General features: G+C 41.2%; 1 protein-coding gene across 1 annotated transcript in view; it reads left to right on the top strand.

Moving 5' to 3' along the window:
- The first annotated feature begins 610 nt into the window (after positions 1 to 610).
- The window catches only part of TBC1D30 (TBC1 domain family member 30), a 31,035-nt gene continuing 3,879 nt past the window's right edge, over positions 611 to 27,766 (top strand). Inside the window, exons 1-10 of the mRNA XM_082496169.1 lie at positions 611 to 938; positions 6,751 to 6,812; positions 7,208 to 7,273; positions 10,461 to 10,586; positions 11,720 to 11,905; positions 15,433 to 15,601; positions 17,144 to 17,312; positions 20,269 to 20,374; positions 25,997 to 26,109; positions 26,283 to 26,422. Of these exons, the coding sequence (XP_082352295.1) occupies positions 767 to 938; positions 6,751 to 6,812; positions 7,208 to 7,273; positions 10,461 to 10,586; positions 11,720 to 11,905; positions 15,433 to 15,601; positions 17,144 to 17,312; positions 20,269 to 20,374; positions 25,997 to 26,109; positions 26,283 to 26,422 (1,309 nt within the window). The 5' untranslated portion in view covers positions 611 to 766. The remainder of the gene's footprint in view (positions 939 to 6,750; positions 6,813 to 7,207; positions 7,274 to 10,460; positions 10,587 to 11,719; positions 11,906 to 15,432; positions 15,602 to 17,143; positions 17,313 to 20,268; positions 20,375 to 25,996; positions 26,110 to 26,282; positions 26,423 to 27,766) is intronic.

Below are 27,766 nucleotides of genomic sequence, written 5' to 3' on the forward strand. Positions count from 1 at the left end.
CTACAGCCTGATGGCTCTTGCTGCTGCCGGGGCTGTCCCTGAGCAGCCCTGGCCACAGGATGGGACCCCAGCCTGCCCTGGCACCGAGATGCTGTTACATCCATCGCTCTCCCCTTGCTCCATGGCCTGGTAGCGCTTGTGGGACTCCTTTCCGGGACAGCTTTTTGAGTGGGGCGGCGGGACTATCTATCTACACATGTCCAGCTGGAGGCCAGAATCCCACGTGAGAAATTTCTTTTTGCTGGATGTTTAGCTCGTTTCATTCTCGGCAGAAACGTCAGTATTGCTCCGTGTAGCAGTGAGACTTGTGGGTATGGTGTGCTCTGGGTGACCTGTGTGCAGCCCGGGGGCCGCGCTGCTCTCCTGCCGCCCTTCCCCACCGCTGCCTTTATTTCTAACCGGAGCCGCTGCTCCCCTCCGCCTGCTGCATCCCAGGTGGTGCTGGAGGAGGAGGAGGAGAGGCTGCTGGTTTATTCAGGCAGTGATGCTAGGATTGTGGGCGGGAGCAACTCTTTTTTTTTTTTTTTTTTTTTTTTTCCTCTCCCCTCTCCCTCCCCACCCCCCCCCCTTTTTTTTTTTTTTTTTTTTCTCCTCTCCTTGTCCTCCCTCTTCTCTCCCGCACTTCGACTTTGCTGTCTCTGCACTGCAGATTCCCGCTAGCCGGGAGAGCCGCTGCCCGCCCGGCCATGGCCCCTTCCCCGCCGCCCTAAGGGCGAGCATTCGGGTAGGGCCGACAGCCATCGCCCGGCGGCGGGCCGGGGCTGCCATGCGGCAGGACAAGCTAACGGGTTCCCTGCGGCGCGGCGGGCGATGCCTGAAGCGGCAGAGCTCGGGAAGCGGCGGCGGCGGCGGGGTGGGCACCATCCTCAGCAACGTCCTCAAGAAGCGCAGCTGCATCTCCCGCACGGCGCCGCGCCTGCTCTGCACCTTGGAGCCAGGTAACCCGCTCTCCCCCCGGGCCGGGCGGCCAGCCGGCGGCTGCAATCCCGTAAGCGGCTTAGCGGGGAGCGGGATTGGGGTGTGTGTAGGGGGTAAGCGGCCGCGGCCCGGGCCGCCGCCTCCCCGCGGGGTCGGCTCGGCTCGGCTCGGAGGACGCGGCCGGAGGGCGATGAGGGCCGCGGGTAGGTGGAGGGTGAGGGGGTGAGGCCCTGCGCCCCGAGGGCGGCGGCGGCCGGCACCGGCCCGAGGCAAATGGCCGCGCCGCTGCGACGCGGGCAGCCTGCGGCGGGGCCCGGCCTGCGTGAGGCGGCGCGGCGGGGTGTAACGGCGGGCGGCGGCCGTGGCGGCGGGGGTCCCGCCGGGGCTGGGGAGCGGCGACTGTGAGGTCGCCGCGGGCTGGGGAGCGCGCGGAGGCGGGTGCGAGGCAGCCCCGGCGGGGCGGGGAGCCAGGCCGGCCGCGGGCGGGAGGCCGGAGGCGTCTGCGGGCCCTGCGGGGAGGGGGAGACGGACATAGCGCGCTGCCCCCTTCCCCGAGGAGGGCTCCTCCTGCTCTCCTCACCTGGCACATCCCGGCTCTGCTCATCGGCTCTCCCGTCTCCTTGCCCGGCGTCGCCGCCTCGCAGCGCTTTTGTGCCCGGTCCCCGCTGTCTCCCTCCCCTCCGCTGCCCCCCCTTCACCCCCGGGGCTTTCCGCCGGTCTGTCCCTGTCACCCTCCGCACGGCCGAGCCGCCGGGGCCCGGCGGTCTCCCCGCAGCCTCACCCAGAGCCTTCCCGCTAAACCTGCTCGCTCTTGACTTGCCGGAGCCCCCTCCTCCCGCCCAGCCTTTGTCTGCGGTAGGGTGTTGTCTGAATTGGCAACCATGCCTTTCCCAAGCGGGAAGGCATCGGCTCCGTGCCTGGGGTTTTCCTTCTTTTCTGCATCCTGCTTCAGTACCAAAATGTTTTAAGGACCGGGTGGTCAGCCAACAACATGTGTTCCAGGGGGGTGAGCTGTTGGTGAGCTGTTGCCTAATCCTAGGCATTTACAAAACATGTAAGCCCGAGGTCTGCTGAAAGGTAGAGCAACGCGTAGAAAATACGTAACATATTTCCCATTGTATGAGCTGTGTGCGCATCAAGCACACAATGCTGACCGCGTCTGTGTTTGAGATGAGTTTCAGATGCTATTATTGATAAGGTCTCGGATATGTTCCTGGCATACGTTTATGGGATTGCTGTTATCAAGGAGATTTCCTGACTCATAATTCTCACAGACCCCTGCTCCTACAGTAGTCTTCTAATATCCCAGGTAATGATGTTATCTGGGTAATGACATGCTTTTACTTATACTCACACAAAGACCGGAGGGAGATGGTTGGAGGTGTAACCATGAATGCTGTAGTCTGAAAGCTAGGAAATCCCACTGGGTTGGGGTTTCCATATTGTTCATATGTAAGTAAATACAATGATGTCATTCAGGATACTTGCTTTCATAGAGTGATGGAGACGGGACACCTAATGAGCCCTTAAAAATAAGCTGAATGAAGTTTCCTTCAGATTTTCTTAGTGTCTGTATCAGCTGTCTGTTTGTATTGAGAAACTTTTGTAGTCTGCAGATTTTAGATGTGCTTTGATACATCCCAGTGAGCTCTGGCTCTTGACAAAAGTGATTTCATGCAGAGTTACTCAGAATGTTACTTTTATTTCTAATTTTGCAGATGAAAACCTACATTTAGAGATAAATTACAGGGCAAGGCTAAAAATCTTCCTGCAACAACAAGCGACAATAAGGTCGTAGTTTACATTGCCATTTTTTTTCCCCATGTTTGGACTCCCACTGCACATGAAGCTGCTTCAGGCCTTTTTCCTCATTTGTTTTCAATAAAATATTTATTGGCTTTCCATGGGAGAAGTTTCAACAACTGCTTTTAAGTGCAGCCAAGAATCTACAGTGATGTGCTTCGTAAGTTTGAAGCTACGGCTTTATGGCTCACATACGTGCATCAGAACAGATGTTCTTGCTATGCTTTTCTCTGGTTTAGTATTCCTGAAAAAATCCCAGACTCTGCCCCATCCTTTTGTTTAATGTTGTTGAGGAGTGGGGATTTGATTCCTTCACCCAGGTACTTGGCTGACCACAACATTTTCCCCCTTCATTTGGCTCTTTATGTGGTCCTGTGCTACGTTTTGGTCATGCAGTGGGAGACTGCTAGGGTTTGGGAATCCTAGGGGTATAATCTTCCCTCTTACAGCATTTTGTTGTCAGGAGTCATGTATTTTACATGGAAAAGCTAACAGGACTGGGTTTTGTGGGGTTTTATCTTTCTTTTCTTTTTTTTTTTTTTTTTTTCCTTTCCTTTTCTCTTTTAAATAGTTTTTCTGCAGTGGTTTCTGGTGACCTCGTTGCAAGGGCATCGAACAGGCCTTATTTTGGCATTCCCCTACCTTTCAGAAATTTGACTGGTGCCAAACATATGTACCTTTGTGTGTGTTTGTATTTGTGGAGCTAATAATTCTTATGTGTTCCCAACCCATTCCCGCTTACACGCGTTAATACGCTTTTTAGGTATGAAGCATCAGTTGAAAGCGTATGAACTGGCAGTGATACTTAATATGTTGACGCTATAGCCTGGCTGGCATGATGTAAAAGGGCTGAGTTGTACTGACAGCGCTTAAAGTCCCCGAGAGTAGAAACTATTGCTGCCTATATGGTACACTTCTGCCAGGCTGTCCATGCAGAGGAGCTGGGAAGAAAAGTTCCCATAAGGCCCCAAGGGGTCTTTTCTGCAATGAGCATGGGTACGCATAACAGAGAGGAATGCAGCCCAGAGATAAAGGGTTGACAAAAAGGGGGAAATCCAGTGAAAATGGGTACAGAAAGCCTGTGGTAGGGTTGGATGGGCGTGGGGTACTGAGGTGGGAAGAAGCCAAGAATCCAAGTTAATTTGTGGGGAGAAGCCAATCAAATGCAGAATTAAAGGGAGTTGCTGGTAAGATGTAGCAGATGATGGAAGTGTAAGGGAGAAAAGACTGTGTATGGAAGAAGGTCCTGGGGAAAGGCTGGTGATGATCCAGGCAAGAGTGGACAGGACGAAAATGACAGGACTGAGTACAAAACAAAACAAGTATGTGCAGGGGTGGGAGATTTGTTAGGAAAAGGAGAATGATGGAGGTAGGAAGGTTTGGGAAACCAAGAGAGGTTGGAATAGGGATGGGCATTAATTTCCTTGAAGCTCTGAAGTCCAAGGACAATTGCAGTGAAGAGTGCAGACACTGCACATAGCAAGATGGTTCTTGTCCCAGAAATAAGTAACAGGCAATGAGACGCTGCTCCCAGCTTGCTGGTTGCCTTCCTGCAGATGGCCTGGGAAGTTCCTGGGTGGGTATAGCCTTTCCTTGCTCTGTCTGTAGTGTTTGTGTTGCAGCATTTTTTACTTGCTTACTGGCTGTGTTTTTATTGAACAAGGTTGTAATTATTTGGGTTTAGGAAACGTAAATTTTTTAAGATGGACAGGAATGAGGAACCATTCCTGTATGGTATGTGGCTCACTCTCCATGGCTCTTTCCCTCCCCTGTCACAAAACCATCATATAATTTGATTTTGGGATATTTCTAATTGGGAACAAATAAGGGGACACAGACTCCGTGGCTTCTACTAGAGGTTACAGTGCATAGCCTGGCTGACAGGCTCCTCACCATACTGAAGCGAGAGTGCCATGTAGTCTGGTGTTACCACATTATGTTATTCTCATTTCTAGTAATTTTCACACCTGTCTAAATTGTCTTCCATGATTTAATAAATTTTTGTAGATGCAGCCTCCAGGGTCTCATTTCAGTTTCATTTAATCAATAGTTATTTGAGCCGCTTTGTGAGCTGCAGGGTCATGATGTTCATGGAAATGATAAATACATTTTACCTTATTCTGAGGTATATCTTATTGTGCTTGATCTTTTGCAGAATTGTCTGTCGCTGCTTGAATCTTTCTTATGAAATTTATAAGATAGAGCAAAGTTGTTACTGGGGTCTCTCAGTCTTAGGAAACTGTGAAGTGATTTAATATTTGGCTGCTGAGTTGGAAAATAAATACATTATTATTTCGGAAGGCTATTGCTTCCTTGCTACAAGGCAGTGGTAGAGCATGTCAACATCTGTTACCTTAACAAAAGGAGTTCTTGGTCATGATATCTTTTTGTATGTATTAGGGTTTTCCAGTACTTACTGCAAGATTGCTTGGGAATGTGACTCGCTTTTTTGCATTTACAGCAAGCGTGATACAATTTCATCTTAGTAGGTTACTGGCATTGCTTTGAATTATTATGAAAAGATTTATCTATTAGGAGTCCCTGCTGAGTGCCATGGAGTTATGGGGAAGAATACTAATGAACAGTTACTTCCAGGAATAATTCTTAATCCTGTAATGTTTTTCAAGACATTTCTATTATGGCTTGAAGCTTTTATATTTCTAGATCTGACAAGCATGTCTTTTAAATCAGAAGCAGGGAAATGAAAGCACCAATCCCCACATCTCAGTGATGCAATTCTAAAATTCTAAACCATACGGGGTTTTTTTTGTGTGAATTTTCTTTCATTCTCTGCCCTTCCCCCCCTCGTCCCCAAAGGGGAAAAAAAAACAACCAACAACCAACCAAAACCTTGGAGGAGAAGGCTTTGTCTTTAAATACATATTTATCAAGCAGTAAGGTTTTTAAATCACTTATCACTGCTTCAGTATGCAAATGCTGAAAGGCATTTTACATTCCATAACTAGCAGATGCCACTACAGTTTGGGTTTCTGTCAGACTCACAGGCTTAGTCCTCCAAAGTACTGAGTATTACTGCTGAGTTGATTAGCATGGAATTTATATACTTAAAACCTTGCAGGATTAAAATGCGTTGTTTTTTTTTTATTAATATATATGGCTATTCAAATATATATTAAAAAATACTTGGCTCGACATTCTAGAACGACAAGAAGGTAGGCATGACATAATTTTAAACATGGAGTAATCTGTTGTATTAAATTACAGAGGAAAAATAAAGAAGGGCTTTAGTCTTTATGCCAGAAGACTTGAGGGAGGGGATGCGACGTGACACGGTGTTCAGCACCTAAGCTCTGGACAGCGGCATTTTACGGAGCAGAGAATTGTACATTCAAAATGTGGGATATAAAGCAAATTGAAAGTGTTACTATTCTTCGTGTTAGGGCATACTCCAGTGCCACAATAAGGATCCAGTGTAGGCCAAACTTGAAATCCTAGTATTTTATGTAATATTGCATTTTATAGGGTATTAGCAGGCGTACTTTTTAACAACTAAAATAATTTGATCATATGGCCAAAATAAAATCTAAGCTTAAATGTGCTTTATGCTCTGAGGAATCATAAAAAAAAATGGATATTCTGAGCAATAAAATAATTTTAGCACCTTAAACTTAGAAATTAGTTTTGAGTCATTTAATGTCAAGAAGTTGAAATAGATGTAAAGAAGCTATCTCTGTATACATTTTTTTCTGTGCGTGAATATGATAGTTTGCAGTGTACAAATACAGTTTGTAGAACAGCAAACACATGATTTTTAGTGAAATGAGTTGTGCCGAACTACATCATTAAAGTAAAGAGGGTATTATACATTTTAAAAAAGTTTTGTCCATGTACTTAACACGTGCCTTGAATCCACTATGAAGACAAGAATTCACAGAAACAGTTTGAAATGTAGTTGTTGAAATATGTAGCTAAAATCTTGTGTTCTTATTTCAGTTGGGGGTTGTTTTTTTTTCCTTCTGAGCTAAATGAAAGTAATGACTATGATTTTGTTTTCCTTTTTGTTTCTAGGGGTTGATACAAAATTGAAATTCACTCTTGAACCATCTTTAGGTCAAAATGGTTTTCAGCAGGTAATTTGATTCATTTTTCTTATGAGTTTATGAAGGACTGGGTTCTCTTCAATCAAGGTACTTGCTCTAGTTCAAAAGTGCATCTGTCATCATAATGTCAGAATAATATTTGCAATTGCATCAAGAGCTGTTCCATTAGTCTTTGGAAAATGCAATAGGCTTTCATTGCTTACTCAGCTATCTCATAAGTCTTTGTGTCCTAGAATATTATATTTTTGTTACATCATTAAGTAATTAATCTATATTTTCCCTCTGAGTGGATTAAGTAGTTAAACTCTAAAATGTGTGCAGTACAATGAAATGAGTGTGCATGTCTGCAGTGTCGTAAATGTTGCTATACTGTTGCATCAGAGTAATGGTGGATTTTATACATTTTTGGATGCTTTTGCTTTTAGTGGCATGATGCACTCAAAGCAGTCGCCAGATTGCCGACAGGCATACCGAAAGAATGGCGGAGAAAGGTAGGTAGGCCTGTACACTTTGTGGGACACGTTGCCTGTGGGTTTCTCAGGAGAGGTGAATAACATCAATATTATCAGTGCTTTATTATCAGCGTTTAATTTGGAAGTTTTAAGTTTAAGTTGTACTGGGGATTTTATGTAGTTTACGTTCTTCAGTGATAACCTCACAGGGCAGCTGGAGAGACTAAGGAGACAGGTAAAGATGGTGTTTTCAATAGTCAGGTTCTTTCTGCTTGAGGCTTGGGTAACTTGTTCTGGTGCAGGTGTTACTGCTTCATTGTGTCAGTCTCACGGAATTGCATTGGTGAAGCTGCCCCCGCAGCTGAAGATCAGCTGAAGGGAGAGCAAATCTGCTCTGTAGGCTGTCATACTTATGAATGTGGAGTTGATAGATGCTAGTGCTGACAAGAATGCTCGTTGAAACACTTGATGGGGAAAAAGCAGATTACCTAAATTAGGGAAGTTCAGAGTCAGGAGTGATGCAGAATGGTAGAGTGCACCATTAATGGGAAATTGCACTGAGTTAGTGTTGTAGGAAAGGGTCCAGAGGTGTTTTGCTAAAGTTTATTACTTTCTTCAACAATGTCTGAAGTTCCCTAGCCTGCAAAAAGTCACGTCTATTAATCTTTTATATAAAACTGTGTCACATGATCTCAGCTTTAAAAATGTAATTTTAATAAAAAGAATATTTTTGTAGGCTTTGTAAAATATATTTAGTTCAAAATATTTTTTACGCATCAGATTAATTTCCTTTTCCTGTTTTCTTTTTGCTATCTTTCCAAACGGAACTGCTCATCTTTACAAATCAGAGGGGAAGAAAATAGAAAACTTATAGTGGCATTGTTTTCCTCACACCACTATGACTTTATTTTTAATCTACAAGTCCGGTGAATCATTTCATCCCTCTAACAGCCTTTTTTGTTTCCCGAAATGTTCTTTTCTCACACTCCATTAAGTCGCTTAGACGCTTTTCTATGGTACGTGAGTGGCAGGGGTCATAGAATCACAGAATGGTTGAGGTTGGAAGGACCTTTGGAGGTCATCTGGTCCACCCTCCTGCCCAAGCAGGGCTACCTACAGCTGGTTGCCAGGACTGTGTCCAGATGGCTTTTTGAGTATCTCCAAGGATGGAGACTCCACAACCTCTCTGGGCAATCTGTGTCACCCTCCCAGTAAAAAAGTGTTTCATGATGTTTGGACGGAACCTCCCGTGTTTCAGTTTGTGCCCACTGTCTCTGGTCCTGTCACTGGGCACTACTGAGAGGAGCCTGTACCCTCCCTTGAGGTATTTATATAGATTGATAAGATCCCCCTGAGCCTTCTCTTCTTCAGGCTGAACAGTCCCAGCTCTCTCAGCCTTTCCTCATAGGAGAGATGTTCCAGTCCCTTAATCCTCCTAGCCGCCCCTTGCTGAACTCTCTTCAGTAGCTCTGTATCTCTTTTGTGCTGGGGAGGCCAGGACTGGACCCAGCACTCTGGGTGTGTCTCACCAGGGCTGAGCAGAGGGGAAGGATTACCTCCTTCAGCCTGTTGGCAGTGCTCTGCCTGATGCAGCCCAGGAGGCTGTTGGCTGTCTGGTCTCATCATCAACTCGGCATCCACTAGGACCCCCAGCTCCTTTTCTGCAAAGCTGCTTTCCAACTGGGTGGTCCCCAGCGTATACTGGTGCCTGGGGTTGTTCCTCTTCAGCTGCAGGACTTTGTACTTCTCCTTGTTGAACTTCATGAGGTTCTTGTCAGCCCATCTCTCCAGCCTGTCAAGGTGCCCTTGGGCTTAACAGCCACTTCTCCCAGTTTTGTGTCATCAGCAGACTTTCTGAGTGTATGCTCTGCCACATTGTCTAACTTGGATCTCTCCTTTCCTTCTATGAGAAGGAAAACTCAACTCAATGCCCAACTCTGTTTGCTCATATGTGACTGCATGATGCTAACCAAAGAAAGAGTGTTAAGAAAAGGGATGTGGTATTTTCACTGCTGTTCCCTGGTTTCCCAATGAGTTTAAGATTGATGCCAAAATAAAGGAAGCATTTTCTGTTGTCAGCATGCTGATTGCCTCCTTTGCTGGCAGCAGAAGGAGCAGGGTGACATCTGCATTGTTGCTGTGGCATGTGACATTTGTTTTCTGGGGCTGGCAGAGGTAAAGAATCCAGTCGAACAACATCAGTTAGGGTGTCAGCAGTGCCAAAGGCTGCTGGAAGGCAGAATAGCGGCATTCCTCCGCATGGGTGGCTTTGCAAAAGTGTGGGAAGGGACATTTAAATTCAGAAAACATGAGATTCTGGGAGCTGTCTATAAATTCCTTCATCATGCAACTAAGTGTTTAAATCTGTGGGAAGTGTCTGAATTGCTTTTCTGACTTGAGTGAGTTAATGGCTGATATAAAACTTAAATCAATTCACTTTCATGATTTCTTTCAGTTTCCTGAAGGGAAAGATCCTTTATTGTTGCTTGTTGCCATTGTATGATCTGTCATGTGTCTTTCACGGTGCAGGAACTTTTCAGATTTTTAATAAAGGTCCAGCCTTTGTCTTATACACATGCATAAATCTGTTCTGGTAATTATTAGGCTTTAAAATGAATCAAAATATTTGTTTTCAGAACTCCCTGTAGCACCAACAGTTTAGGAAGCCCTCTTGTAAGAGTAAGTGATACTTTCAGATCAATCCAAAATGATTAATACTAGATGCTACTACTTCTGCAAAGTTGATCAGAAAAGACCCCTGGTGAAGAGAAGCGCCACTAGGTTTCTTTTGTGGGGTTTCCAGGAGATGGATCCATGGTTGAGTTTGAGGAAAGCCTGCAGCAACGTTAACTTTTATAAAACTCCTTGCCAGTTATGAGGTTAGAAGGGCTGAACTGACAAGGAGGGTCCTTGCAGAAGAGTGTGCTTCCATCTTGGAGGGCCCCTGTGGATTCAGTTTCTGACAATGGACTTGCATCTTTGTAAGCAGTTCACAGATCTGGACACAACGCTAGCTGTTTCCTTCCTTTCTGTTTTAGGGAGCAAGGTATTACTTTAATTGTGCAAAAATTGTTTTAGATGTAGTCCTCTTCTGCATATTTCAGTCTAACAGCAGATCACATATGGGTGAAACTGATGAGGTTTATCTAACAGTATATATATCAAAGCTGTTCATATTTTATCTGAGAAATAATTCATTTTGTTGACTTGCTTTGTATATTTCTAGGTTTGGCTGACCCTAGCTGATCAGTACTTACACAGTATAGCCATTGACTGGGATAAAACCATGCGTTTCACATTCAATGAAAGAAGTAATCCTGATGATGACTCCATGGGCATCCAGATAGTAAAGGTAGCCACCTCATTTATTATTCTATTTAATTTTTTTAATGAAAATTTGATTTTTTTTTCTTTTTAATTGATGGAATTCGGATTTATTTTGTTCTCTATAAGTGCTGTGGCAAAAATTACATCTTAATTTCTTTTGGCTCACCAAAATTATTTCTTCAGGTGCTTTGGTCCTTCTTCTGCACTGGTCTGGTTAGTGTTAGCTGGGAAAAAAGTTGCTATTACTGGGTTTTTTTTTTGCTCAATTTCTACTTGTTTACTTTGAAAGAAAGACTGGAGTTTAATGGAGTCAAAGGAACATAAGTGGGTGGGTTTTTTTCCTCTTCTCTAAATAAACACAAATGTTTGGTGGGATTAAAAAGTATATTTTATACCACAGCAATTGAGCATTTTTCAATTATTTTACAGGACTGAAACACCTTTGTCAATGTATATTTCTCAACTAATTAGCGTTTAATATTTAAAGCAGTGGACAGTTTTAGGGAAGAGCTTAATAGATTTGTAATGCTGTGGTGACATAAATATCAGTCTATTTACCTATTTAGGAGAGATTGTGTTCTATAGTCACCTCAATTAGAGTACAGGGAGTGAAATACATTATGTTCCTGATCATTACAATTGTCATCTGTATTTGATAATTTAAGCTTATAGATATTACTTATGAAATATTAAACATTGCAGTATGTTTTGCCTTTTACTTATAAATCACTTAAATCTCAAGGACGCTGTTTCTGTTTTTCTGTTTTGCAAACTTAGTTGCCTATTAGTTCTTTTATACTTCTATAGAAACAGTTACGCTTTTTTGTTCAATTAAGCAGCTGTTATGTCTTGCCTCTTTGAAACCTAGATATCTGTTAGTATCTTCCGTGACAACTTCATATGAACATCTTTTAGGTAACTTGTTTGCTTAAGAGCTTGCTGAACCTATTTTTCTTCTGTAAGATAAGGGTTTACAGATTAAAAAAGAAACATTGTCATCAGCTTTGGGAGTCTGTATTGGGAGGGTGGAGGTTGAGAGGTTGAGGGGAAAACTGAGACAGGTGGGAGAACCAAAGTGGGAAGGAAAATGTACATCTTTTCTGTCCGTTCTTGTCTTTTTTTCTTTCTTTCTTTTTTTTTTCTTCTTTCTCTTTAAAGGACCTTCACCGAACTGGTTGCAGTTCTTACTGTGGCCAGGAGGCAGAGCAAGATCGAGTGGTATTAAAACGTGTTCTGCTGGCTTATGCCAGGTGGAATAAATCTGTTGGCTATTGTCAAGGATTTAACATACTAGCTGCACTTATTCTGGAAGTAATGGAGGGCAATGAAGGGGATGCCCTGAAAGTGAGTAAAATATTTTTTTTCAGTGTTGAAGATGGCTTTTAGTTAGTGAACTCTAGAATAAATTAGTGTTTGAATTTTGTAGACAGCCTAAAAGAGCAGGACTCAACTGATTTATGTCTGGATTGTTTGTTAACCTGTCTGAGCTAAAATGAGCATTTTGAATGTTACCAGTGTTAATTTTTTTTTTCAAACAGAAACTAATGAAGGCTTGGCCATAATAAAAATAAACGGGAACACTGCTACTGACTTTAGAATATCTTATCCCATGATCCCAGGTCTGCTTCCAAACGCCATAGGAGGCCAAAACTTTCAGATTCCATTATCAACCTCTTGCGTGGCAGTAGTGTGTGAGGCAGTTAATAAAACCGCTGCATTTTAAAGCAAATTCTAGGAAAACACAAAATAAATATTTAAAATGAAAGTAAATCACCTTGAAGCTACTTTCTGGGCTACATTAGTCATACTTTTTTGTAGACCTTTTCCATTCTAATTGAAAGAAAGCTTCATGAAATTATTAATATGTCAGCGAATAGAAATACAGGATCGCAGAACATGGTTTAAGGTTTGCCAAGATCATGTGCAAATTTCCTTAAGTAAACTTGCTCATATGTGTGAGTTGCAGTCAAATTAGTAAAAGGTGACTGTGACTTTTGAGATACTGTGCTGTTTGTTTTGCCTTAGACAATGATTTAAATATGGTGAGTACTTAAATTTACTCAGAGCTCCTACAATATAAAGCTTGTGGTAGTAGAGTCCAGCTAGCTGGTGTTTAATACTTCATTCTAGAGAGCTGCCTGTAATAGGAAGAAAATACCATAATATACCTACTTTATATCAGACAGTAAATTTCCTTTCAATAGTGCTTGCTAAAAACTTGCTAAAAACTCAGTATTTTTAACTAGAATTTGTCACACTTTATTGTGATCTTACACTGCCCAGAAGCTCTTAAAATGCATTATGATAATATAGGAAATACAATTGCCCAGGGTTTAGGAAGTCCAAATTAATTATAAGATCTGTATGCATCCTTATATCATTGGATTGTCTTTTACTGTGAACGGTGTCAGGCTCCTTGTGCTAGGGAGACAAAGGAACGGCACCAGACCACTCTGGGGAGGTAAAGCACTGAAGGCTGGTTATCACTGAAATGGGTCTTACATGGCAAAAATAAGAATGGAAAAGAAAGTAAATTTTTTTTTCCAAGCTTAGTGCAGGGGCTTTGCAGGGTTGGAATTTCCTGAGAAAAGAGAGAAAAGGGAAAGAAAAAAAAAAAAGTCAAAAAGGAACAGGGTTAGAGGAGAAGAAGAAAAAAAAAAAAAAAAAAAGAGTTGGAGGTTAGCATGTGGCTGTTTTGTAGTCACTGTGCTGTCTAAAACAAGTGATGAGTGACTTTGGAACAGCTGTAGAGCCTGTTGCCTGTAAAGCTGTCCTCAGGATTGAAGCTATGGGGAACCTATGTTTGGGTTATTGTGGAGTCTAGGAGTTAAGGGAACAAGGGGATTCTCAGGGCTCACCAGTCAGGTCCCCTTTCTGGGAAGGATGTTGTATACAAAAGCTCTGTGTTTGGGAAGTGTCTCCCAGTGGCTGGGAAACAGCTGGACATCATGGGGCTTTAACAGCACGGGACCCAACATAGTAGCTTCAGTAAATGCCCAGCCAGCAGTGCTTGAGTCTTCACTAGTTAAGGTAAACGTGTTTAAATTAAATCCCTGAAGACACCTCAAAATTTACCTACTGAAATTATGGTAAGCAAGAAAATCGTAGTTTGCATGTGTAGAAACTATCAAAGTACGCATAAAAGTCTCATAGATATTGAAACTTTAAACATTTTTTTCCCTGGACATTATTGTGGGGAAATATTACAAAGTCAAATAATAAAAATAAATATGTAGAGATGCGTCATGAAGAAAGGATCTATTGCAAACTGGTAAATACATGAAGCTGCTTTTTTAAAAAAGCATTCTCAAAATAATTCTCATGCCAATGAAATAGAATGGACTTCAGTGTTGCAAAAAGATTTTTGTTCTTTCCTGTGCTCTCATATATCTGAGATTTCTGAAGTAATGCTACTCCGGGAAGGGAGCAAAATCCTTTATAAAATGGTTTCTTTAAGGTAGGGATTTATAATTTATGTCGTAAGAAATTAATGAAAACACAAATAGCATAGTTATAAGTTAATGTTGTTATATTAAATTATTCTTCCATTTTTTAAAAGACAATGAGTTGTCCCACTATTCAGCAAAGGTTAGGGAATGCATCTGATAAAATATGAGACTCCAGCTTACTTGTGTACCATGTTTTGATTGTCTATTGACTTTCAATCCTTAAAATTTAACAAAAACAAACAACTTCCCCCCCCCCCCCCCCCCCCCATCAAAAATGTGTAAAAGCTATTGGTTTGCTTATATTGACTACTGATGTACATGCCTTAAAACACGGAACTGTTACTGTCTGAAAATATGTTGCAAGGACAAATGGTGGTATGTGGTCACAAGCAGCTGGGGGAGAAAAAGCAGCAGTAAGACTATGAAAGGTGGTGCTCTTAGAAGTCCAGTGTCTTACAAGCTGTTTTGGTGGGCATCTTATGAAAAGAGAGGGATTGGAAGGAGGATTGTCTCCTGTGTATGAAGGTGCCACGCTCCTCTAAAGCATTAGAGGCTGTATGAAACAGATAAGGATGCTCGTTTAAAATTTTAACAATTGAGTAATGGAGAGTTGAACCAGATGGGATGACTGCATGCAGGCTCTCTGGATACAGTTTGTAGAGTGGCCATAGAGATTGTAAAAGATCTCGAAGTGAAGGTCAGTGTCTTCTGTTGGGCTGATGATATATATCAACTTCTGCATATTTCTTTGCATTTTTCATTCTCAAAGGTTTCACAGTATCCAGTTAATAATACGTTACCACCCATATAGTTGAGCTGTCTCACTTGAAACAGATGTCTGTTTAAAATGTCTTATGCTGCTTAATTTAGCACCTTTTGAAGTGACAAGATGAAGTGCAGCACACGGTAACACATCACAGTAAAATGTGTGGAGTGTGTCTTTTAAAGAACAGTATCTTGCATTTTGGAAAGGGGAAAAAAAGATGATGTAGAAGATCAGTCTTCTAGTTGTGGCAGTTAACCAGAGAAGGGACAGTGGAACTTTCCAACAGTGTGGGAAATCTCATAAACACGTACAACATCAGCAGTGCCAAAAGTTGCCTTTGGTTTGAGTAGTGGTTCCAATTTGGGCGTATCTTACTGTGACATTGATTTTGGTCATTAATGGTTCATAAATTCTGGACAGCTTCAAGAGGCATTTGCACCTTGATTGCTTGTGGATACCTAGAATACCCGTGGATGCTTAAAATTATAATGTTTTCTCCCCATGTAAATGGAGATATCAGAGGCATGTGTTGCCACTGGCTCCAAGCCATTATGTCGTGAACGGAGAACTTTAAAATTCTATATCTTTTTTCTGTTATTCCTAGGAAATAACTGGCTCTTCAAGTCCTACATGTTTATATTTCTTTTTCCCCACAGATCATGATTTACCTAATTGATAAGGTGCTTCCTGATAGCTATTTTGTCAATAATCTCCGTGCGCTCTCTGTGGATATGGCTGTTTTCCGAGATCTTTTACGAATGAAGCTTCCTGAACTGTCCCAGCACTTAGACACCCTGCAAAGAGCTGCTAACAGAGAAAGTGGAGGTAGGTTCAACAGAAAATGCTATTAAATTCCTTTTCCTATTGTATCATCTGAGCATTGGTCTAAAAATACATGTTTACATGACTTTATTGCTTAGAATATACATTTTAAATTGTTTAGGTGAAAGATGATGGTTTCCATTATTGTTAATCATAACATAAATAGGTGGCACTCAGGAAAAATAAAGGGGAAATAATTTGGTTCAGCCACTAACTGCAAACAGAATGGTGTTGACAAGGATATAAAACATACGGCATGACAACATGGTAACACGCAGTTCAGTACAAGGGCTACCTTGAAAAGGTCGTTTCTTGCCTTAGGTCACGATACCACTCCTACCATTGCCCCTTGCAGTGGCTAGCTTACATAGCTGTTCTGGGAAGAGTTACAGTGTGAGAGCCAATGGTGGCTGGCTAGTATTTCTTCACCGAGATGCTTAACAACACACAGGTGCAAAACTCAGAAGTACTTCTTAAGTTGCTGTCTGAAAACTGGCTTTGCAGTGTGATTTCCCCCTCCCCCCCCTCCCCCCCCCCTTTTCCTTCTGGTATAGTATTCCCTCCAGACTTGTGTGTTTGGTTTTGGTTTGGTTTGGTGTTTTTTTTTTTTTTTTTTTTTTTCTTTTTTTCTTTTTACAAGATACAGCTCTTTTATTTGGTAGTGTTTTGAGGAGGGTGTGTGTTTTGTTGGTGGGTGGTTGGTGTTTTTTCCAGCCTAGGAGCTAACTGCACCCTGAGTTCCATCTTAGAAAAGATCTGCTATTATGTTCCATGTAGATAAACTGTGACTGTGCCCAAACTGTATAAAAACAAAGAATGGGTATCAAGGAGGTATTTGCTGTTTGAAACTGTTTTCACAGGCAGCTGCCTCTTTGGTTATGGCCTTCAGTGCATCATTTGATACTAGGATGCACAGAGTGTTCTCTGAGCTTAACAAGAAAGTAAAAAAACTTCAGGGTTCCAGGCTGAAGTACTAAATCTTGTTTGAAACTTAACAAGCCAAAAGGAAAACTGAACATGTTATAGTCGCTTCTGCTAAGCTAGCAGTGCATCAGGTTATTAAAACAATAGATAAGACTTTACAGAGACAGTCACCTTCAACTTCATTTAGATAAAGACTTCTTATGCCGTTAGTTTCTGAAGAAATGCAGCGTTTTGGGGTTTTTGTGTTTTTTTTTTTTTTGTTTGTTTGTTTTTTTAATAAAAGCTTTTAGGTCATATGGCTGTGGGGAAGGAAAAGCAATCTTTCTAATATAAGAAAAAAAAAAAAAGCCTGGTGGTGTTTTCCAAGTTTTGGAGTCCAAAACTGATGCTGCTGCTTGCTTAGAGCTTTTTGCAGTGCAGCAGAATGAAAGGTGACTAAGTATGTCATTTTTCCATTGCTCTTTTTCTCAGCTTATCTTTGGACATCTGCAGGGTAAGTAAGTTTTGAGCAATAACAGGTACTAGAATGTCTGGTGGATTTCAGTATGCAGTTTATACTCCTTGTGAAATAATAGTAAATTACAATTACTTTAAGTATTTTTATTTATTTATTTATTTCAGGAGGCTACGAACCCCCACTTACAAATGTCTTCACAATGCAGTGGTTTCTGACCCTCTTTGCCACATGCCTGCCTAACCATACAGTTCTGAAAATCTGGGATTCAGTGTTCTTTGAAGGCTCTGAAATTATACTGAGAGTAGCTTTGGCTATCTGGGCAAAGTTAGGAGAGTAAGTGGTCATTTTTATCTGATTTTTCTTTTCAGTATGAACAATGTGTGTAACTTAAGTTGTTCTGAAAAGCGTGTTCTCAATTCTAAACAAGATGCAATCTTTCAGGAGAATGTGCAGCTTTTTCAAAGCAGAATCAAAGTGCCTCCATGGCTTCCCCGTCATGTCAGAATGGGCATGATAATTAATTGACCCTTGCTGCAGGAAATGTCTCCAATTGTTTGTGTTGTCTGTGTATAACGTCTTCATGCTATGCTAAAAGGTTGGTTGGACTTTCCAGAACATAGACCTCTGAGGAAGCTGGTAAATACTCTGTGGAAAGACTTGGGGTTGACTACCTAATTTAGTTGGGTACCTGAAGCTGGGGGTGTTAATTCCCTTATTTTCACTTAAAGATTTAAGGATTTGAGCCCATTTGGCTATACGCAAGAAAAGAGTTTAGTGTTACTACGAGAATGATTTAGTGTTACATGGTCCTCTTCTGCTAAGGCCTGCAGACAATTTTTCCTGAAATTCTGTGCTTTTAAGTGTGTTCTAGCCAAATTTCTATTATAATCCTTTATGGCCTTGGAAACTCACTACATAGGATGAAACAGAAGAGATGGTTAGTTCTTCTAAACGCCTCTGTTGTCATAGCAAATATTTGCATTCCAAAGAATGTACAGTGCTCCTGGAGAAATTAGTTTTGTCATTGACTTCAGTGGGAGGTGTGAGCTCTGGCAGGTTGAGCAGATGTTAGTTCAACTGGAAACTTTTCAGCTGACATCAGCAGCTGCATCAAATTTTTCTTGTGATGTCTATCAACACTCCCTTCCTTTCTTCCCTGAGACTGAACCGCTGGGATTTATGTTCAGCTCTGCCCCTGAAGGTTTTATTTCTTTTTTCTTTCTGAATAAATTAGCACTGCAGGCCAGTAGCATTGGAAGAGACTTTGTTTAATATATTTAATTTTTAATCTGAAGAATAATAATTAGAATAATAATTTCCTAAGAGCTTTATTTGTTCAGCTCATCACTGAAACTTGCATGAATCATTTGCATTAGGATTAACCTGTACGTAGTCCCATTGCAATAGGACCTTTTATCTAAAGGTATGGTCCTATTGCAATGGGTCTCTGTGCAGTTAAAAGGTGTAATTAAAAATGTTCCAACTCATAACATGATAAAAAAGGAAGTCGCTGCTTTGAAGATTTTTACCATGAAACTTAAAGAAAAAATGAAATGTGTTTTATGAAAATCGGAAAGAAAAGAATGAAGAAATCTCTAAGAATATCTCCGAAAGAATAAGTTGATCACACTACAGACCTTGTAACTATTGTTTGTGGGGAATGGGGGAAGGTCTGGCAGATTTGGGGGCAATTAAGAGAAAGGGACCCTGGTGTGATAACTAGAGATCCAGCAGACGGTGAGTCACTAAAATTGAACAAGGATTGAAATTTGTTAAGCTTGTGATTAATGGATATCAAATGAGATGAGGAAGTAAAAGATGGGGCACTATGTCTTTGCTGGGAGAAGATTGTGATGTGGGTTTTTTTTGTTCCTCTTTCTTCTCTGCTAGAAATAGAACAGGGGGATTTAAAGAAGTGGGGCCTGAAACAGTGATCATAGTCTCATGATCTTCATACCTCTCTAGACATGAAAATGGGGTGAGAAGTGCTTTTCCTAAAATGTGGGTGGTTCAATCATACTTCTGTTTTGAGGGAGGCTGAAGGAATGGGGAGGTTAAAAATAAGTGCAGTAGAGAAAGCTGTATGTGGAGGTCATGAGACTGAAGGTATTGGGGAAGGTAAGCAGTAAGTTAGTGATAATTGGCTACGCACCCATTGTTTCTATGCTTTTTTCCTACTACTTAATCATTCTTATAGCTAAACTATGTTAAGATTTCAGTAGGACTTTCATAGTTCAATGGTTGTTCGCTGTAGATGCTGAAGATCAAGGGAAGCTTCCTCTTGTATTTCTAATCCTTAAGAAAAAAGGTTGCACACTTTTTTAATCGTTCCAGCAGCTGTATTGTACAGGGGAGGCTACAATATGTAGACAGCAATGCACTTGTTTGGGATAGAAGTAAAGCAAATTTTTCACTTGACAGGAGAGGATGTTTAGCAGCTGACCCTAATGTATGTAGAACAGCAACTCACAAAATCACATTACTTGTATTTCTCTTCCTCTAGCTGGCACTTTGTGCGTGATTCCGTGTTTTTAGAAATTTAAAGAAAAGCATGGAGAAACAAAAAAAACCAAAAACAAACAAAAGCCCCCCAGAATCAAACAAAAAAAGACCCAAAATAAAAGAGCCAAAACAAACCCAAAACCCACCCAACAACAAACAAAAAACCCCTTTGCATCTCTAAATTAGAATTAGGTTTCACAAGTGTGCAAGATATGACTGAATTTTCCTTCATTCTGCGTTACGTGAGCTCAGCTCTTTTGAATACAATGACATATATAGACACACCTATACTTAATTTACTCCACTGGAATGTTTTCTGGCCAGCGAGTATGTTCCTGTCTGATGAAAAGACAGTTCAACCAGTGAATTCAGCAGTTCGGTGTATAGTGAAGAATCGGTGATGAGGCAGTCAAGAAATCTTTATGCATCCTTTTTGAGCTGATGAGAGTGCTCCCTTGTGCTAGTAGGAGGCGGGATTTATTTATTCTCATGTTGTAGAAGTGAAATGGGCAGAGGGAATAATCTGTCTGGACACGCATGAATCCTTTATTGTGAGCAGTCAGGACAGTAAGCTGTGCTCAGTACATCGTTTTACTGCACCAGTATTTCCAATGCAATGTGCACAGTTTTATTATTTGGAAGTGTAGGTAGGATTGCAATAAACTTAAGAATTAAAGTGACTAATGGGAGTGTGTATTTTATGATGACAGAAAGTTCAGTTTTGGTTTGGAGGTGTATAATCATATGTAAAAGTAAAATAAAAAAATCCACATGTATTTTGATGTAGGCAAATAGAGTGTTGTGAAACTGCGGATGAGTTTTACAGTACCATGGGCAAGCTGACCCAGGAGATGCTGGAAGACAGTCTGATTGACAGCAATGAACTCATGCAGGTGAGTAATTGCGATATAATTATTGTTTGTGTTTTCTGTGCATCCTTTAGGTGCTGATTTCTAACAAATTACATTTTTGTTCAAATACTATAGAAACCTAATTTCTCCCAAGAATATAAATTTAAGAAAACTGAGTTGAGCTACCATGTCAATGAAACAAATAGGTGACCTGCAGTTAAAGCTAAAATCTTATTTTATACATTAAGTATAGAGAACCCCTCGGTTCCATTTGGTAAAAATTGGTTGTGTGTTGACAGCTGAAAGTTTGTTGTGATACAATGTCCAATTGGATTTACGCAAGTAAGATGTAGAATCTTTTAGTATTCATAATTTTTAGGATGTTTTATTTTTGTTTTGGCCAGTTATTTATTACATTGTGTCCTATTCATTCTGCTGACACTGTGGGAGACAAGAGTTTATCAAGTGAGAAGGGAAAATATATCCTTCATAATTTAAAAAAAAAAAAAGCTATGAACAGTCGTCAGTGAACTATAAACAAAGACATTTGTAGATAATTGCAGTCCCTGAATTCTTAAAGCATACGTCATTTTATGAGAACAAAGATCCACGTTGTCCTGGGAAAGGGAAAGGAAAAGGCCTTTCGTATTACAGATGTAACTGTATTGATCGGCACTTACACTTTTTTTCTGATAACCTTGAGGTGTTGTCTACGTAAATGTTTTATAAAGACTTCATGTAACAGTTGTGGAACTTTGCTTTTAATGAAGTAGAATATGGTGATTAAATGAGTGCAAATACAGAGCACATAATTAATCTGAAATTTTTTACCTAACTTAGGGGAAGGAGAATGTCAGTTTCAGTGTATGAAGTTGGATGAGTTTATTACAGGAGTTAGCAGGTGACTTCTGTTACCTATTATTGGAAGCAAAACTTATTGACTGTCTGGGATCATACACTTCCATTATCTGATGAAGTACTGGTCTGCGCTAAAGGATCACTTTCAGATTTCTGGCTTTTGTTATTGCTGTTGTGTTGTTTAATGAGGGAGCTCTGGGAATGAGAGGTGAGCACTGTTGCTTTGTTTTGCTTAAAAAATGGAAATGCAGCTGGTCAGAGGTACTCGCATGCTTTTAAAATAAGTGTTAAGGTTTCTCGCAAGGCAGTTCAGATATTGAGGATGCATGAGGAGGGTGTCCCAAGATGACGCCTTCTCATATTCATTGTGTTCAGTTCCTGGTCTCAAGCGCAGTACAAAATCAAGATGTGTTATTTGTGACAAAGAATAATGTTGGGAAAGCTGAAGCGGGCTTTAGTGACTTAGTGTGGATTTCTTTCTTCGCCGTCGTGTGTAATAGAAGATAAGGCATAGCTAACTTACTGGCTGGAGTGATGGTAGGATCTTTATGGGTTTTTAAGTGTTGCAATTAGAAGTACACTAAAATATCAATCTCTTTGTGCTTCAGCAAAAAAATGTGTGCTTGGTGCAAAGTATATGTGTATTCGTGTACACATGTATTTTTGTGACACTGACAGGACCATTAAGGTACGGTAGGATAGATTGCCATTGATAGGGAGAATATGTCAGGTTTAAGTTTTCTGCAATGAGCAGCAGTATGTCTGTTTTTAAGATAGCACTCTTCAGGTCAAAGGCAGGCACTGGCAGCGTAGCCATCTCCATCCGAGGTGTTCACTCTAGGCTGTCTTTATTGTAAGTGGAGCGAATTAGGCACTGCAAGAGTTTACCATTAGGAGATATGAGTGCCACCATGTGCCTGCCTGCTGCATTTGAACAATTTTCTGTGTTGGAGAAGAAAAGAAAGAAATATGAACCATTGCGTGAATGAAAGGACCCAGGCTGCTTGAAGACACTGTTTTTTAAATTGCTCTAGGCTTTTTCAGAGGAATCAGCCAGAGATGAATGTTTAGACCACTTTGTTTTCAAAACACTCTTTCTTTTTTTCCCTCCTTAATCAAAATCAGATCGATGAGTTTACATCTAATACTTTTCACAAGGGGGCTCAAGGATTAGTATCCTACTGCCTTCCCTACAGACTTCAGTAAAGGTTGCTGGTGGCAATCATCTCACTCGTCAAGCATCATGTTGGTCTAAAGAAATCTGAACTACCTGTCGAGGCTCACTTAAACCAGTGAAGAGTAACAGGCACTTCTCTATCAACAGAAAACAAATTGTCCTCTAAAAGGCCTGTTTCCTTTGGGAGTTGGAAGAGGGAGGTATGGCTTCAGGGGCAAGTGTTGAGGGAGCAGATGTCTAAAGTAGATCAGAGGACTCTTGTCCTCATTCTCACCACCAGCATATATAGTTGGTGCAAGTTTATCATTAAAAATGCCTATCTTTCTCCCTGCCATACAGACAGTACATATACCTAGGATTGAGGGCCTAAAGCTTTTGCAGATTTGGCCCTTGCATGGCAAGAGCTCTTACGATGTTGTGCTGGGGAGAACACGGAGGGATTGGGGGAGCAAGAAAGCCTACAGCTTCCTCCCTTTTCAGATTGAACAGTTTAGGTAAATAAAGGGTGAGTGCGGTACACATCAGATGGTAGACCAGGTATGTATTCAGAACTAGGAAGTTAAATAAATATGGTATTCAGTAATGTAATTTTACTGGCCTATTAATAATCTTTGGTTCTAACATGGAGACAGAAGGCTGTACACCAGGCATCTGCAGATATTCTAAATGGCGTGTGCTACATTGAGCACACACTTCCATGCCTTCTCAGAAAGCGAGCATTTTTATGGGCTGCTAAGCTAATTCAGTTTGTATGCCTAGAAACATTCCAGCGTAAAGGAGATGAGAAGTGAACAGGAAAAGGAGAGGCATAGAGGCATCCCTGTGTGTTTACTGTGGTGGAGGGGAACAGGGATTAATCCCTCTGCAGGACCCTAGCAGTTTAGACTGTCTCTCATAGGCAGTTACCCTGATTTGATGGTAATCACTGTTAACTTTCTGCTTGAGTAGCACTCTGTTTTATTATGGGTTTGTTGTGTTTTTTTTTTTTTTTTCCTCTTGCTTTTGCTTTTTTTGTGTGTTTTGTTTTCTTAGTGAAGGTGAAAAGAGAGAGGAGCCTTAAATCGGTGTGGGGAGGCTCTTAAGCTAAGTGTGTTTGAGCTGTCTGCAAAGGCAAAACTGCTTACCTTCTTTTGGAAGCCACAGCCCAAAACCTTCTGAATGGTATTCTGCTGAGGGTTTAGATGGCTTTGCATTTTTAGGGTAAGGCAAAGGACTGACAAATGCTACTGATTTGAGATGAAAAGAGAGGTTTTCTTCCTTGTCTATTTTTCTTGTTTTCAGAATCGGTCCCTTATGTCCATAAATAAGATAATAAGTTTGGCTGCATCTTGCTTCATATGTAGTCTGTTTCCCTCTGGTACACTTTCACCAGGATTAACCAAATGGTATCCGAGGCTGTGTACAAACTAGGGACAGGATGCTTTGACTCTGAAGCATTGCTGTGAGGAGATCATAGGTGTTGATTGACAATATTTTTTTAATTTCCAGTGGTGCTTGCATCAGCATAAAATTTGTTTGTGGATCTTTCAGCCAGGTGGCAAACAAGGCCTCCAGTTATAATCTGGTAACAAGTAATTAGGTTAAAAACGTGTATGCTAAATGAAAGAAACTGCACAGGATCTGGAAGAGGCATGGATTGGAGACAGGCAAAAGCTAAAAGCATAATCTAAAACAATAGGTGTAAGGAGTAAATGGAGGACTTGGAGTTGACTGTTTCACTTAAAGGGTAACTAGCATATGGAACAAGTTACCTGAAAAGGCTGTTGACATAAAGAATAGAAATAAATTCCAGACACACCTCCTTCTCTATGAAGGGGGAGTTGGGACATATGGGGAAAAAATCCCAGGAAGGTGTGGTGGAGATCAAACAGACAGACGTGTTAGGCCGGAGGTGGGTCTTTCTCCAGATCATAACATTCCTTCGTCTGGTATACTGCTGGGATATCACTGTTCAGGCCCTAGAGACTATTTGTCTTTCACAGTAGCATTGTAGTTTCATGGAGTGGCAAAGTTTCAATTAATGTTCTGGGTTTTTGTGGGCATTCTGCTTGCCTTAGAGTCTGTGCATGGCTTGAACTCTAGAGCATTTTCATGCAGAAGCCTGTTGAACTGCACTATTGCCCTGTGCGTGATCCAGCCAGGAGCATCCTTCCTGCTCCTCGTTGCTTACTTCATTCCAGTTGGTTAAACTTTTTTTTTTTCCTTCTGTCAGGAAAGATTTAGTACTGAATTCATGTTTGCGATTTTCTTTAGTGTATTTAGCACAGACAAGGCACAGTTCAAGAATGGATTATGTAGAAATTGTTCAGTATTTCCTTTCATCTTAATTGGGGCCATTTGCCTTCAGATGAAAATGTCACTAACTTAATAGCACAGGAAAAAAAAATATATATAGGTGAAGATTTCCTGTCATAGCTAATGAGAAACTTTTATATTGCTGTCTTTCAGAAGATGTTCAATTTTTCAAGATGGGGAAAAGCTATAATATTTCAGAGAAAGTATGAGAAATTATATTTTGGCTTTTTTTCTTTTTACTTCTCATGTTGAGACTCCCAATTAATTGTGTTTCAGTTATTTGAAAGTCCTGAATAGTTTTAAGTGTACAAAAGCAGGGGGAAAAAAAGGAAAAAGGCAATTAAAATAGGTAGGAACAAATCCGCAGTGATATTACAATGAATATGATGTGTCTTTACGCCAGGTTGGCTGGTGACACACATTCTGTTATTACAAAATGACTTACAGCAAAAATAATGCTGAAAGCAAATGCATTTGCAACTGTTTATTTTCTTTTAACTCTGGGTATTGAAGTAAATAAAATGCATTAGAGTTTTTCATGGCCTTGTTTTAAGTTCTAGAACCTACATGTTGAGTTTGAAGAGTTGCAGAGAGGTTTCTTTGTTCACCATAGAAATATTTCTTTAAAAAAACAACACAACCACTACTATCCTCTCCCCCCCTCCCCCCCCCCCCCCAAAAAAAAAAAAAGCCCAAAACAAACCACAAAAAACCCCATACAAAACCATAATCAAAACCAGAAAGCGAGAGGAGAAAAGTTAGCTGGATAATGTTGAGTCATTCCTCTTTGGCTATAACTTTTGTGTTGAAGTGATTTCCTTCGCATAAGCTCATGGGGCTGCTCAAGTGAAGTAATGGATCTGTTAACTGTCCACACCAAGTGAGGATCTGCTCCTTCCTATCTATGCTAGTGTTGAATACTTGAGCAGAAGCGTAGGTCTTCTGGAAGATCCCCAAAACATCAATGATGCGTTCATCTAAGTGAAATCATAATTGGAGGAGGAGGATTTCCGGTGTGCTGGCAAGGAGAGGATTTACAATGATTATTAAATGAGTACAGGAGTTTAAAAGGACCCTACATCTCATGTTATCTGTTCCTTTTTTTTTTTTTTTTCTTTAAACCATGTATTTTTCTAGTGAGTCAGTCTTTATTTTTCTTGCAGGAAATACTGACTGAATCATAAAACTAGACCATTTCCATTTTCTTACAGCACATGAGAATGAGCAGCCTTTAATCCTGCAAGGCTGTGAAAGTCTGTTGATGAAAAAGTCTTTTGTGGCACTGTTAGTTAAAGCAAAAATTTTAAAAGCGCATTTTTATTTTTCTCCCCTAGACTGTTTATACCATGGCTCAGTTTCCCTTCCCTCAGCTGGCAGAATTAAGGGAGAAATACACATACAACATTACTCCTTTCCCTGCAGCAGTTAAATCATCTTCACTTTCAGGGTAAGTTTGAAGTGCAGTGTTTATGGCACATAGGGTTATTGTTTACCCTACACAGATAGTGAAAAGGCAAGTGGTATCCTTCCTTGTGTGCTCCTGAAGAACATAAAAATGTTCTATAATGGTCATATTTAAGAATGTCTCTTTCTTATTTCTCTTGCATTCTTATTTGACAGAAGGCTAGGCAGAACCAGAGACAGCGATGAGGAGAATGACTTAGATGATGAAGACTCAATTGCCAATGCAATTGGCTGTCTTGGACCATTAAGTGGGTTTTTGGCACCAGAGATCCAAAAATACCAAAAACAGATGAAAGGTAACAGTGCTTTTCTTCATTTTGGAAGACATAGTTAAATCTGCATGACCTTGAAGAAATCATCTGTAGCTTCGTCTGTGAAAGCTGCTATGAAAATCGTATTTTGTATTTGTGTAGAGATTACAGCAGGTGTCAAATGACTCGCTTTGCAGTCCATAAAGATGTCCTTAAAGTTGAGTTTGAAGGCTGTATGTATACAGTAAATGACAATGTGGGTTAAGGATTTGGCTACAGTAATCGTTAAAATGGTGTACGCTTTGCTGGATGAAAAACCGGCTGGATGGCTGGGCCCAAGAGTTGTGGTGAATGGAGTTAAATCCAGTTGGTGGCTGATCGCAAGTGGTGTTCCCCAGGGCTCAGAACTGGGGCCTGTTCTGTTTAATTTTATCAACGACCTGGACAAGGGGATCGAGTGCACCCTCAATAAGTTTGCAGATGACACCAAGTTGGGTGGAACTGTTGATCTGCTTGAAGGTAGGAAGGCTCTACAGAGGGATCTGGACAAGCTGGATCAGTGGGCCAAGGCCAATGGTATGAGGTTCAACAAGGCCGAGTGCTGGGTCTTGGACTTGGGTCACAACAGCCCCACACAGTGCTACAGCCTTGGGGAGGAGTGGCTGGAAAGCTGCCTGGCAAAAAGGGACCTGGGGTTGGTGGTTGGCTAGGGAAGCAACTGGCTCCCTCACTCAAGAGAGACTTTGAGGTTCTGGAACGTGTCCAAAGAAGGGCAACGAAGCTGGTGAGGGGTCTAGAGCACAAGTCTTGTGAGAAGCAGCTGAGGGAACTGGGGTTGTGTAGTCTGGAGGAAAGGAGGCTGAGGGGAAACATCACTCTCTACAACTACCTGAAAGGAGATTGTAGTGAGGTGGGGGTTGGTCTCTTCTCCAAAGTAACAAGTGATAGGATGAGAGGAAATGGCCTCAAGTTGTGCCAGGGGAGGTTTAGATTGAATATTCGGAAAAATTTCTTTACTGAAAGGGTTGTCAAGCATTGGAACAGGCTGCCCAGGGAAGTGGTGGAGTCCCCATCCCTGGAGGTATTTGAAAGACATGTAGATGTGGTGCTTAGGGACATGGTTTAGTAGTAACTTGGCAGTGCTAGTTTAACAGTTGGACTCAATGATCTTTAAAGGTCTCTTCCAACCATAATGATTCTATGAAAAAATAACCCCATAGTGTTGCCCATCAACAAAAAAGAAGCATATGTTTGAAAAAAAAGTCCACCATGAATCCATGCTTATTTCCAAGAAAGCTGTTAGGTAGTCAGCATTTTTCTGACGAGTGTACATCTAATAAATAATCTTGACGTTTAGTAGCCTATGCTTGGCTAATACTGGAACCTGTC

This window comes from Vanellus vanellus (genome assembly GCF_965231255.1).
Source record: "Vanellus vanellus genome assembly, chromosome: 1".
In the NCBI taxonomy this organism is placed as follows: Eukaryota; Metazoa; Chordata; class Aves; order Charadriiformes; family Charadriidae; genus Vanellus; species Vanellus vanellus.